General features: G+C 38.9%; 1 protein-coding gene across 6 annotated transcripts in view; it reads right to left on the minus strand.

Annotated features, from left to right (window-relative positions):
• A1CF (APOBEC1 complementation factor) overlaps window positions 1-13,989 on the minus strand; it is a 59,900-nt gene that overhangs the window by 33,797 nt on the left and 12,114 nt on the right. For all 6 annotated transcript variants that reach the window (XM_070752265.1, XM_070752264.1, XM_070752262.1 and 3 more), the window contains exons 2-5: window positions 10,475-10,618; window positions 8,843-8,977; window positions 2,634-2,764; window positions 440-678 (exon numbers count right to left, since the gene is read on the minus strand). In XM_070752265.1, coding sequence (XP_070608366.1) covers window positions 440-678; window positions 2,634-2,764; window positions 8,843-8,977; window positions 10,475-10,573 — 604 coding nt within the window. In that variant the 5' untranslated portion in view covers window positions 10,574-10,618. The remainder of the gene's footprint in view (window positions 1-439; window positions 679-2,633; window positions 2,765-8,842; window positions 8,978-10,474; window positions 10,619-13,989) is intronic.

Raw genomic sequence — 13,989 nt, forward strand, 5'->3', positions numbered from 1 at the left:
ACTTCCTCAGAGGCCGCCAAAGATGCAAAACAGCTTGCAGGCTGCCAGGCCGCATTGAAAAGAAGGGTGGAGGGTCAGGGGTTTTCCACTGTTCAAAGTGGAGGATTTTTTTTTCTGCCTCAGGTGGCAAAATAATTTGTAGAGAGTTCTGCATGCTAAGAAGGAAGATAAGGGAGTAAAGATAACTTTGTGACCTCTGGCTCATGTTTCCTGCATGAAACCTGACAAAATCATTAGAAATGATATCAAGTACTACTATTTGAACAGGAGATCAGTCTTTGGGTTTTTTTTTTAATTTTTAAAGTGAATATTGGTATTCGGGTCATACTTGCAGAACCTTTTGTAAAATCAATGTAGCATTTTTCTGCTTTTTCATGGCTCCTCCCATTGCAGCTTGAGGTTGGTTTGATTACATGTTAGGAAAATTATTGGGCCCTACCTGGGAGCAGTTTTCGTCTTGCCATAGCTGCTGCTCGATGGCTTCCATATTCCACAAATGCAAATCCCCGGTTTTTTGTTTTATCAGCTGCACTAGGGTACACAATGACATCAATCACACCTTCCGTCACTTTCCGCATCTCAGCTAAAATTTCTTCTCTCTTCTTGGCTTTTGGAATTCCTCCTACAAATAAGCGGCAGTTGTCCACACTGGCACAAACGCCGAGTAGCCGGCCATCCCTGTGTAAAAAGACAATTTGATTGAGGAGACAAAATTCCTTGGAAAACCTTGACTGGGAATATGATTTAGAACCTATGTTGTTTCGTGAATGGTATTTGTCACACGAATATCCAAATGATCAGTAAATGTCTATGGAGATTCTCAATGTTTTTTTTCAAATGGCAACTGGATTTTTGTGTCGGGGTTTCCTTGAAAATGTTTCACTTCTAATCCAAGAAGCTTCTTTAGTTCTGAATTGAACTTCAATTCTAAAATTGAAGACACTTCTAGGATGAGAAGTGAAATGTTTTCAAGGAAACCCCCCCCCCAAAAGACAGTTGTCCTTTTGAAAAAGTACCTTTGGGCCAAGTGATCAATAGTTTCTGTGTGAGTTTGATTGTTTGTATTTTGTGTGTTTAAATAAAGTTTACTTTTATTTTAAAAAATAGTTTACTAAATGTTTTATCAAAAGTACAATGTGGTTTTTCAGGCGAAATGACTATTTTAGTTCTAGCGTAATGAATACTTATTCACGCAAATGGATAAATGGTAAGAGAAAGTTTTATACAGAAGCTTATTTCCCCCCTCTTTTGTTAAATTAAGGGAATTTCTAGATTGTTGGTTCATAGTGCCATCACTAGGAGACATCTAGGAGCATAATTCCAACATTCGGAGAAGGGCGGCATACAAATCTAATAAATAATTAAAAATAATGATAATAATGATCATCATCTTTAAAAATATATTATTTATTTATTTATTTATTTTGTCAAGTACATATTGGTAATATACAAAGATATAACAATATTTATATACATGATACTAGTAAGAGAGAAACATTAGGACAGGGGACGGAAAGCACTCTGGTGCACTTATGCACGCCCCTTACTGACCTCTTAGGAGTCAGGTGAGGTCAACAGTGGATAGTCTAAGGATAAAGTTTGGGGATTAGGTGATGATACTACAGAGTCAGGTAGTGAGTTCCATGATCAACTACTTGGTAAGTCGTATTTCCTGCAGTCGAGTTTGGAGCAGTTTGCTTTAAGTTTGTATCTGTTGTGTGCTTGAAGGTAAAGTAGTCATTGACAGGAAGAATGCTGTAGCAGATGATTTTATGAGGTATGCTTAGATTGTGTTTAAGGCGACCTAGTTTTAAGCTTTTTTAACCTTGGATTTAGTTGTGTAGGGTATTTTGTTGCGAGTGGAGGCGTGGAGGGCTCTTTCTTGTATAAATTTTAAAAAGATGAAATTAATGATGGGTAACATAAGGAGGTTAAAAATATACTGACTTTAATATAAGTTGCATGCTTTTTACAAATAAGTGAATATAAGAGAAAGGTGGTATAAGAGGAATAAAGTTTAAAAAATGTGATTTCAGCTGGGATGTGTACAGTCAACTCTTCTTTTTTTGTGGAAAAAAACACAAATCCCTGAGAAGAAACAGGCATGTGGAAAAGACACGTAAAATGAAAACTAACTCTAACTTATTCATATATTTGGAATTCTGTAAAATATTTGGTATTTTACTTAAAATATTTTACCTAAAATGTTTACCTAATATTTGGTAAACATTGGCTAGTATGTGGAATTCTATAAAAGTCTTGTATTTTTACCATTTTCAGCAGCAGGTTGTAGGAAGGTATCAAACTTACAAAGTCCTATTTGGAAAAAAAAGTGATCTCATTTTATCTGTCCATTTTTTTTACAAATGTTGCTTTATAGAATAGAATAGAATTCTTCATTGGCCAAGTGTGATTGGACACATAAGGAATTTGTCTTTGGTGCATATGCTCTCAGTGTACATAAAAGGAAAAATACATTTGTCAAGAATCATGAGGTACAACATTTAATTAATGTCATAAATTGCACAGTTGTGTTATTTTCAGGTCTTGACTTTTATACCATTTGTTAAATTTTATGGTCTTTGAATGCAAAATGCCAATCTACTAAATAAAAATAAGCAAAGTCAGCTTACCGGATTTCATAATTGTTCAGTTGCTTGATTGCATTCTTTGCCTCCTGTTTGTTGCAGAATGTTACAAAAGCATATCCCCTGTTATTTCCACTGAAATCCATCATCATCCGCATCTCATAGATTTTACCAATCTGAAAAAGTCAAGCATAAAGTTCCATAGGATTTATTATCTGCATTACAGTTTATCACAATTCTGACTGTGTGCCTGTTTCATTTTAGGACTGGTTACCTTACAATATGCTTTATTTGAGATGTTTTCTGATTCACTATACATTTGAATCAATCAACCAACCAACAAACCAATGAAACAAACAAACCAACAAACCTAAGAAGAATATGCTGAAGCACCAGGAAGTTAGTAAAGACCTTTATTAACGTATTCCAATAATAATAGAGTTGTTTCAGGAAACCTCTGTATTTTTAAAACTTTTTTCCTCTCAAGGTTCTTTCCCACTTTTTAAAAATTATGAAGGACCCCAAAATAACTTTTGTTTGGGTGGGTTGTATTATTTGACATTTATTATATTAAAAATTAATATTAACACATTTGATATTGCTACTACTTGGTGGGATTTTAATATGGTATTATGTTTTCTATGTAGGCTAGCAAATAATTTTTAATTTTTATGGGCTCCTGAAAGAATGGGAACCCCACCTTAAGAAACCTTAGAAACATTGATTTAAATTTAAGTAATAGTATCTTTAATGAATATGTTTCTTCTTGGTTTTTAATTTAAATTGTAATAATGAATTAATGCAATCAATACTAAATTTTCATTATGAATATACTATAAAATGTAAGGTAACATTGTTACAGTGACTCCCTAGTCAAATCCAATACAAACATGTGATTTTTTAAAAAAAATTAGGCTTAGGTTTAGGCTGTGATTTAGAATAATTTTATTGTCACTTCAAATGTACACTAATTGGCATACATTAAAATGAATTTTTTTTGCATAGGATAGTCCAGTGTTTCCCAACCTTTTTTGAGCCGCGGCACATTATTCACATTTACAAAATCCTGGGGAACATTGAGCGGGGGGGGGGGGGCCTAAGAAGTTTGGACAAAAAACCCTCTCTTCCTCCCTTTCACCCTATTTCTCTCTCCCTCCCTCTTTCTTTTCCCCCCTCTCTCCATCCCTCTTTCTTTCTTCCTTCCTTCCTCTCTTTTTTGCTCTTTCTCTCTCCCTCCTTCCCTCCCTCTTTCTCTTGCTTTCTCTCTTTCTCTTGCATTCTCTCTCTCTCTCTCTTGCTCTCTCTTTTATTCTCTTTCTCTCTCCCTTGCTTTCTCTCTCTCTCCCTTGCTTTCTCTCTTTCTCTCTCTCTTGCTTTCCTTCCCTCTTTCTCTTTCTCTCTTGCTTTCTCTCTCTTTCTTTCTTTCTCTCTCTCTTTCTCTTTCTTGCTTTCTCTCTCACAAACACTCTTTCTCTTTCTCTCTCTTGCTTTCTCTCTCTTGCTTTCCTTTTCTCTTTCTCTTTCTTTCTCTCTCTCTCTCGCTCTTCCTCTTTTTCTCTATTTCTTGCTTTCTTTCTCTCTCCCTTGTTTTCTCTCTCTTTCTCTCTCTTGCTTTCCTTCTCTCTTGCTTTCTTTTTCTCTCCCTTTCTTTCTCTCCTGCTTTCTCTCACACACACACTCTTTCTCTCTCTCTCTCTTCCTTGCTTTCTCTCTCCCTCTTGATTTCTCTCTTGCTTTTACTTCTCTCTCTTTCTCTCTTGCTTTCTCTCCTCCTTTTTCTCTCTGTCTCTTTCTCTCTCATGCACCACACCAGCAACAGAGAGAGAAAGAGAGAGAGAGCGGAGAGAGAGTGGAGGGCGGCTTGCTGGTCCGCAACCCCCTGGATCAGCAGCCCCGCATGGCCCCAGCATGGACTCCGCCGTCGCCTTCGCCTCCGCCTAAGAGGCAGCAGCCACATTCACCCCTTCGCCCTCCCAGGTGTCCATGGCGCTCAGCGCCCGGCCATGCGCCGCCTCTGCCTCCCGGTACTCCGCCTGACTTCTACCTGCAGGAACGGGTGGTGGGGCGCCATGAAGGGCGGCGCTTGAAAGCCACCACGGTGCTGTTGTTGTCATCACGGCGCAAAGCCACACAGTCCCGGATCGCTTGCTTCTCCGGCCAGCAAGCCGGCTGCCTGGGAAAGCGGCGCGCTTTTAAAACGCACATTTTTTAAATGCGCCGCTTTGCTAGGCAGCAGACTTTGCTGGCTGGAGAAGGGAGCGATTCAGGACTGCGTGGCTTTGCGCCACTTCAAAAATTTCTGCGGGGGGGGGTTCCTAATGGCTGTGCGGGCGCCCGCCCACGCAGCTTAGAAGCAACAGTGGCCGGTGTCCTCCTACCAGGCCCCAAAAGCTCACGCCGTCACCGCCAGGGAAGCTCCAGCCAGGCCAGGCTCGCGGCACACCTGACCATGTCCCGCGGCACACTAGTGTGCCGCGGCACACTGGTTGGGAAACACTGGGATAGTCCATTTAAAGTTGGTTACGAATGAAATGGCATATAAGCCCAAGAATAATAAATAGACAGGTGGCTGCTTTTGTATACTTAAACTACACTGAGACATTGAGAATACTCTGAAGAACAATTTTCTCAGAATTGCTATCTTCCAGATATGTTTGATTTCAATTCTCATATACCCCAGCCAGCAGTGGCCATTGGCCATGGTGGTTAAAATTATTGGGGTGGAAATTCAATACAGGCCAGTTACAACAACACTGACTTATAACCGTTTTTCACATATATGACTGTTGCAGCTTGTGGTCACATGATCAAAATTCAGATGCCTGGAAATTGGACATACAGTGTTCCCTCGATTTTTGTGGGTTCGAACTTCGCGAATAGCCTACGCCACAGTTTTTCAAAAAATATTACCATAATTAAAAAATACTTTGTGGGTTTTTTCCTACACCATGGTTTTTCCCGCCCGATGACATCATACATCATCGCCAAACTTTCATTTGCCATTGCTGATGGCCAAAAATCTCAGCCAATCAGCGGTGTTATCCCAGCCTGCATTAGTACTTTTTAACACTTATTTGAAGATATGCCCAAGATATGGAGTGGAGGCAGTGACAGTAAAAAGAGTAGGAAGATGCTGATGATTAAACAGAAGATTGAACTGTTAGATGTGCTAAAAGGGGGTCACTCATATGCGGAAGTTGGGCGGCATTATGGAATAAATGAATCGAGTGTGAGATACATTTGAAAGGATGAAAAGAAGATAAGACAAACAGCTGTGATCACATTCAACAATGAAGCAAAAAGGATGATGACATCTAGAAATAAACAGCTTATGAAAATGGAAGCTGCTTTGACTTTGTGGGTACAAGACTACTGTGAGAAGAGCATTGCATTGGATTTATTTGTTTATTTGTTTATTTATTTATTTATTTATTTATTTGTTTGTTTGTTTATTTGATTTGTATGCTGCCCCTCTCCGCAGATTCGGGGCGGCTAACAACAATAATGAAAAAACATGTAACAAATCTAATATTTAAAATAATTTTTAAAACCCTTATTTAAAAAACCAAACATACACACAAGCATATCATGCATAAATTGTATAGGCCTAGGGGGAAGGGAATATCTCAGTTCCCCCTTGCCTGATGACAAAGGTGGGTTAGGAGCTTATGAAATGCGAGGAGGGTGAGGGCAATTCTGATCTCTGGGGGGAGTTGGTTCCAGAGGGTTGGGGCCGCCACAGAGAAGGCTCTTCCCTTGGGTCCCGCCAAATGACATTGTTTAGTCGACGGGACCCAGAGAAGGCCAACTCTGTGGGACCTAACTGGTCGCTGGGATTCGTGCGGTAGAAGGCGGTCCCGGAGATATTCTGGTCCGATGCCATGAAGGGCTTTATAGGTCATAACCAACACTTTGAATTGTGACCGGAAATTGATCGGCAACCAATGCAGATTGTGGAGTGTTGGTGTAACATGGGCATATTTAGGGAAGCCCATGACTGCTCTCGCAGCTGCATTCTGCATGACCTGAAGTTTCCAAACACTTTTCAGAGATAGCCCCATGTAGAGAGCGTTACAGTAGTCAAGCCTCGAGGTGATGAGGGCATGAGTGACTGTGACCAGTGACTCCTGGTCCAAATAGGGCCGCAACTGGTGCACCAGGGGAACCTGAGCAAACGCCCCCCTCGCCACAGCTGAAAGATGTTTCTCTAATGTGAGCTGTGGATCGAGGAGGACGCCCAAGTTATGGACCTTCTCTGAGGGGGTCAGTGATTCCCTCCCCAGGGTAATGGACAGAAAGATGGAATTGTCCTTGGGAGGCAAAACCCACAGCCACTCCATCTTATCAGGGTTGAATTTGAGTCTGTTGACACCCAGCCAGACCCCAACAGCCTCCAGGCACCGGCACATCACTTCCACTGCTTCGCTGACTGGACATGGGGTGGAGATGTAAAGCTGGGTATCATCCCATTGCATTGCATTGCATCGCATCATGTCTGAAGAACATTCAGAATTAACATTCTGAATGTTAAAAATGAAGACACAGACAATGAATGACTGCTGGAAGAAATTGTGGCCAGAAGTGGTGCACGATCACAAGGGATTCGTTCCCAAAGAAATTCAACATGCTGCAGTCCAGAAATCTGTGAAGCTGGCACAGTTACTGGGTGGAGAAGGCTTCAGTGACATGACACCCGATGAAGTCAATGGCCTACCGCTGACAGACAAAGATCTGGAGGAGATGACCAAGTCAGCGAGTGAAGAAGAGGAAGAAGAGGAAGTTGAATGAACTGAGGAAGAAGAAGAGGTTGGCCTAATGCTTGAACAGCTTGCAGAAGTGCACAGAAGCGCTGCACATCTACAACAGATTGTGGAACTTTGGGATCCCAACATGACTCGCTCTATACAATTTAAGGCCTCCCTTAACAACATTGTTGCACCGTACAGAGCCATGTTAGCCCAGAAAAAGAAACTTCACCAAAAACTACCCATAATTTTGTTCATCACGAAAACCAAGAGGGATGTCATGCCATCGCTTTCAGCGTCCATTGCAGAAGTGTCCAATGAAGTGGTGATTGAAGAAGATCCTTAGTTATGTTAATAATTTTTGCAAATAAATAACAAAAAAATGTTAATAAATAATTATGTTTATAAATATCAGGATCACTAAGTGTCTTATTCAAATGGTGAGTACCAGTAATAATGGTGAGTAAATGGTTCTTAAGGGAATGGGAAATGGTAATTTAGGGGTTTAAAGTGTTAAGGGATGGCTTGTGATACTGTCCATAGCCAAAAATGGTGTATTTACTTCCTCATCTCTACTTTGCGGAAATTCGACTTTCACGGGCGGTCTCGGAACGTATCTCCCACGAAAATTGAGGGAACACTGTATTTATGATGGTTACAGAGCCCTAGGGTCATGTGATTGTTATATTTATTACAAAGGATCCAAAAATTATAGATTTTAGTTATTTCTGACATGTTTCCTTAGCATTCCTTGGATCTGCATTGATGAGCACCATTTTAGTTAGAAATTAACAGTTTCTAAATGAATATGGATTAGTCAATGTAATATTTTAACAACTTCAAGAGTTTCTAAAAGGCTTTGGGGGTGATATAGGTAAGTTACAGAATAGTAAACATATTTGTCTAAGGACAGCACTAAATCATGTGTCACCTTGAAGATCATTGTGTCTCCAGAACAATACTTAGAAATGATAGAGGCTGCTACAAAGATATTTGAGTAGCCCTTTTATAGATTACATATGGACTTACAAAACAGGATTCTTAACTGGGAATTGCAAACTGGCTACCTCCAGTCCATGTTTGAAAGTGGATTATTTTTTGTGCAATTATTAAAAGTGAATGAGACAGAGGGCGTCTCTATGAATAACGGATACATTGAAGGATAAGATTTACACCTGGCAACCCACTTCTCTGGAGAACAAAGCAAGGGTTTGATTATGACCTATGAAATGTTAGAAAATGTAACTTCTGAGTTGCTGTGGTAGAGTCTCTGTCTAATATGCAGTGCTGTTTTGGAGGGAAAAAATATATCCAAAGAAATGTGCTGCATCCACACCCCCACAAAAATACACTCATGTTCTCCAGTTTCTCCTGAGAAGTCCAGACATTGGCATCACACTAAAACATTCATCTAACTTTACTTTTTTTTTTAGGTATGAGTCCTGCCAATAACTTCATTCCTTTGAATAAACACGAAAGAAAAGAAAACCTACTAAATTATATTATTACTTTTTCACATAATGGAATGAGTTCATCTTCAAAGAGATCTCGGGGAAGTTTTCCAATGAAAATCTCACTGCCTCGTTCTGGTGGTGGGCCATTCCAGTCTGGTGGTGGGCCTCCGTATTTTCGTTGACCATTTTCCTTAATGAAAGAAAAACAAAATTTGGAATTGTATGAATTTCAACATTGCTTACATCCCTAGTCACATCACTGAATTGTCTTCCTGTAGTTATATCTTTGTCACTTAAATTGTACCCTCCTTTCATTTGCTCCTGGTCCTGTCTTGACTCCATTAGATTTGTTTTAGAGCCTCTGTTTACCTCTCAAGTGAATAAGAAATTTACCTAGAGGAAAGATCATATAAAGATGACTGGAATTGTGCAGGAATGAAGAAGATCATGGTTCATTTTGCATTTCATTGTCTCATTTAAATTCCAAATATATACTTTTGAATCTTTTTGGTAAATTAAATGTGTGTGTGTGTGTATTTGTGTCTCTCTGTGTCTATATTTGCACCTCATAATTTATTTATTTATTTATCATTTATTTTTATTTTTGTCAATCAAGTATAGGATAGTAGTTTATATAAACATAACATAGAAAACAATGACAAAAAAGACAATAGGACAATAGAACAGGGTAGGCAGAATGGTGCGCTTATGCACACCCCTTACAGACGGCTAAGAAAAGGGGAGAGGTCAACTGTAGACAATCTAAGGTTGAAAATTTTGGGGTTGAGGGAAGGAACAACAGAGTCGGGTAGCGAATTCCAGATGTTGATCACTCTATTGCTGATGTCGTATTTTTTGCAGTCTAGTTTGGAGTGGTTTAAATATAGTTTGAATCTGTTACATGCTCGTGTGTTGTTGTGGTTGAAAGTGAAGTAGTCATAATGTTATGTTGAAATGCATTACTAGAGGAAGCTGCATAGAAAGTTATGTATATAATGTAAAAAGCATTGTTTGAGGAAATATATTAGCCCATGCATAGAGAATGAATTAGGAGAAATGTGCATGAGATCATATTCAATATATATATACTGCTCAAAAAAATAAAGGGAACATTCAAATAACACATCCTAGATCTGAATGAATGAAATATTCTCATTGAAAAAGTTGAATGTGTACAACAGCATGTAAAATGGTTTTGTAAATCAGTATTGCTTCCTAAGTGGACAGTTTGATTTCACAGAAGTTTGATTTACTTGGAGTTATATTGTGTTGTTTAAGTGTTCCCTTTATTTTTTTGAGCAGTGTATATATTGTGTATGTGTGTAGTTTAAAGCCATAAAGCTACATGGAAGGTAAGAGAATGAGCAGCTGATTGAAAATAATCTGAAACCAATCATCAATGACGTAGTTGTCCCTCCGCTAAATGCTATGTTGATATGTTGAATGCAGGGCTACAATGTGAATTGGCAGTTCACAGAAACACCCTGGCAACAAGATTATCAGAATGTAAGTCACTGGCATTGGGAAACCCATGTAGCTTTATTGATCTTTAACTTTTTTTAGAGATATTACTTAGGGGAGAACTTCTGGTGAAAGCCATTGGGGAATGCAGTAGACATCAATCTCCTTGTTTTACTTTCAAATCAACAACCTAAAAGTTGTATTTACGTGACAGGGAAGTTCCTACCTGAGTCAAACTATATCCTGTGCGCTGAATTAATGTGCGTAGGGCAGCTTCTTTCTGTGTGCCGGTCAATCCATCCCCGGATTTTTTATTTGATTCCATTGTGTGTGATTACCACCAAAAAATCAGGTTAATTAGGAGTACTCACTGCAATCAAATTTAAGATAAATTAAGTAAATTAAAATAGTTCCGTAAAGGAAATTTCCATCACAGCAATGAGGAAGGTCTTTATAGGAATCACTCAGAATAATTAGAAAACAGAACTGGAAATCCAACACCTTCAGAAAGGACAGAGAATCAGGTTGAGAATCTTCTTATTACCTAAGATTTGTGAGGACTTTGGGGCAAGAAATTGTTCAGATGGTCCACTCCAAAGGACCGGCCTGCGGTGACTTTGCCAGCGAAAGCAGAGCTTTTAAACAAGAAGATAAAAAACGAAAACAACCGATATAAAGTAAGAAAAATGAAAAAAACCTGAAGAAAAAACAAAAAGTGCAAAAAAGAAAAAGTTGAAGAAAAAAGTAGAAAGGAAAGAAAAAATATAAAAGAAGTGGCTTCTCATATTCTTTGCAGCAATTATAGGTAACCTCTTTCTCTCAAGCTGCAACATATTACAACCATATTTTTCGGAGTATAAGACGCACCTTTTTCCTCCCTAAAAGAGGCTGAAAATTCAAATGTGTGTGTTATACTCTGAATTCAGCTTTTTCTGAAGCTTTTTTTTCTCAGCCCTAATCCGGTGCTAACAATGTTCTCAGATCTTACCGCTTGCAAGCTCTCATTGTTACTCTCTGCTAAGAATGTTTTCCAAGCCCTATCTTTGCAAGTTTTTTTCATTGCTCTAACTTGCTCCAAATGTTTCTTTCCAGCGCTAGGTAGGTGCTAATGATGTTCCCAGCTCTTACCCGCTTCTGCTTGCAAGCTCTTTCACTGTTACTCTCTGTGAATAATGTTTTCCAAACCCTGTTTTTGTAGGTTTTTTATTGTTCTACTTGTTCCGAATGTTTCTTTCCAGCCCTAACCAGGTGCTAACAATGTTCCCAGCTCTTACCAGCTTGCAAGATCTTTCATTGTTACGCTTTGCTAATAATATTTTCCAAGTCCTAAGTCTTTATAGGTTTTTTTTTCATTGCTCTAACTTGTTCAGAATTATTCTTTCTAGCCCTAACCAGGTTCTAACAATATTCCCAGCTCTTACTGGCTTGCAAGCTCTTTCATTGTTATTCTCTCCAAATAAAGTTTTTTAAAAGCCCTAACCAGGGGATAAAATAATGTGCTGAAACTGACCAGACTAAGGATGCTAGCCAGATGAATATCTGGTAAGCAGATTCTTTTCCCTATTTTCCTCCCCAAAAACTAAGGTGTGTCTTACACTCCTAAAACTACGGTAATTATGAATACAAGATTGATATTTGTCTTAATATCTGATAGTTTGAACTTTGTCAGATTTCCCATTCCCAGTTCCTTTTATTATTCTTCATTTCCATTAGATATGAATTTTTTATAAATAGAAGAATTGGCACTAGGCACCTGACAGTAGTGTTGAAAAATCGTTATTATTCAACATGTATGCAAAGCCAGAAATTTAGAAGAGATTTCTTATTGACGATGACTTTCAGAACTCTGTCCAAGGCTAAATTATCAAGCATACAGTATTGTATTATGAATGGGAAGATCAAAGGATTCAGCATGAGAGACACTGGTGAATGGATTCAAAAGCATTCTTTTCTTAATATTCCCCATTCTTTATCTAATATTCTAATATCATGTAATATTTCTAATACCACATATTCCTTAATAATCTTCTGCAGCATAGGGGTGGATTTTGAATTTTAATAAATAAAAGTTAATTGATATTTTCTGAATAATAATGAAAGAAATTGTCCGGAATGGGGGGGGGGGGAATCAAACCACTGTTGGATAAACCACATCTGTACTAATTCATACTTCTGAAGAAAAATGCTGAAATCTCCTCCTGCACAAAAAAGTGTGGTATTATAAACCCAGAGGAAAAGTAAAAGCTACTTAGAGCACTGCCTATATCACTAGGGAATGAGACTTGATCAAACCACTCGAAAGCATACAAAGTGTCTTTATTTGCCCCATTAATAATGTTAATAAAAAATTATCTCTCTCTTCAGCTTGAAAACTCTCATGAGAACATCTTTCCTTCGTTGTCACTCTGTGTTCAAATAGAAAGACAATATTTTTTATTCCAAAATTAAATTTCGGTCGGTTACTGGGACCAGAAATTTACTCTTCCAACCTTTTGAACTCATCCTGGAGCTCATCCTCACGGAATTTCCCTACTGGAATACGTTCTGTGATTTGTGCTTATATTGGCTGATTGATGCATTGATGGCTGATGATTGGCTGTTGTTTCTTTGTGCTGTCAAGCCACTGGCTTCAAATTATTTGATAAGTTGGTGGTAATTCAGCACTTCTGTTAACTGACAAGGAGTCAATTTCCTGGGCTTTAATCACTTCCCTGGTTATCTTTGTGCCTGAAATACTGCAACACTATTTCATAGTGCTTTACAACCCTCTCTAAGCTGTTTACAGAGTCAGCATATTCCCCCCAATGACCTGAGTCCTCATTTTATCGACCTCAGAAGGATGGAAGGCCAAGTCAACCTTGAGCCGGGGAGAATGGAGCTGCTGGCAGTCGGCAGAATTAGCCTGTAATACTGCATTCTAACCACTGCGCCACCATAGCTCTTGATAGTATTATGCCGGGCTCATGTTATGAGCCCCAGTGAAGTCAGGAATGTAAATTCAAACACACACACGCTGATGCAGAATAGTTTATCAAAGAAAAATACAGTGCATATGCACTTTAAACTGAACAAATGAGCTCAAACACAGATGACAGACTTTGCCAGCTGTGAGAATAAAACAAACCAAAGCAGATAGAAGTAGCTGTGAAAAACGTCACAGCCAAAACCTCTTTTAGTCACTCCAGAAGTTTTTTCTTAACTGTGAAATCTCCCCAAGAGTCTGTGAATAATCAGGAACAAAGTTCAAACACGACGTCCTTATCCAAATGGATAATCTCCCACGCACACTCTCAGCGATGCTGACAATTTATCAGCAGTCCCATTAGCCTAATTGCCCCAGCCACAGGTGTTCTCCCTTATCTTCTATAATACTTGTGCAGTTGTTCCCTTCTTGTCATAAGCCTGTGCCTGCGAGCATCTATAATCTATCTTCCTCTGAGTCTGATGATGACTCACTAATGGGGTAATTAGCTAATGGACTGCCTGCCGTACCATCTGATCCTGCTTCACTCCCAGAGTTCGTCCTTGACATAGAATCTTCACTGTCTGAAGCTGTTGGCAGTAAAACCAGTCTCTGAGAACTTGAGGATTCTCCCAAACTAACATCCACAGTCCTCAGAGCAGGAGCTGGCCCAGAGCCAACCACAACAGATAGTATGAAGTAAAATTTCTTTTTATTGAGGTCTTGACTTTTCAGTGATGAACAAGACCGGTTCCTTCAAGATTCCTTCTCATATTTTC

This window comes from Erythrolamprus reginae, chromosome 5 (assembly GCF_031021105.1).
Source record: "Erythrolamprus reginae isolate rEryReg1 chromosome 5, rEryReg1.hap1, whole genome shotgun sequence".
Classification (NCBI taxonomy): Eukaryota; Metazoa; Chordata; class Lepidosauria; order Squamata; family Dipsadidae; genus Erythrolamprus; species Erythrolamprus reginae.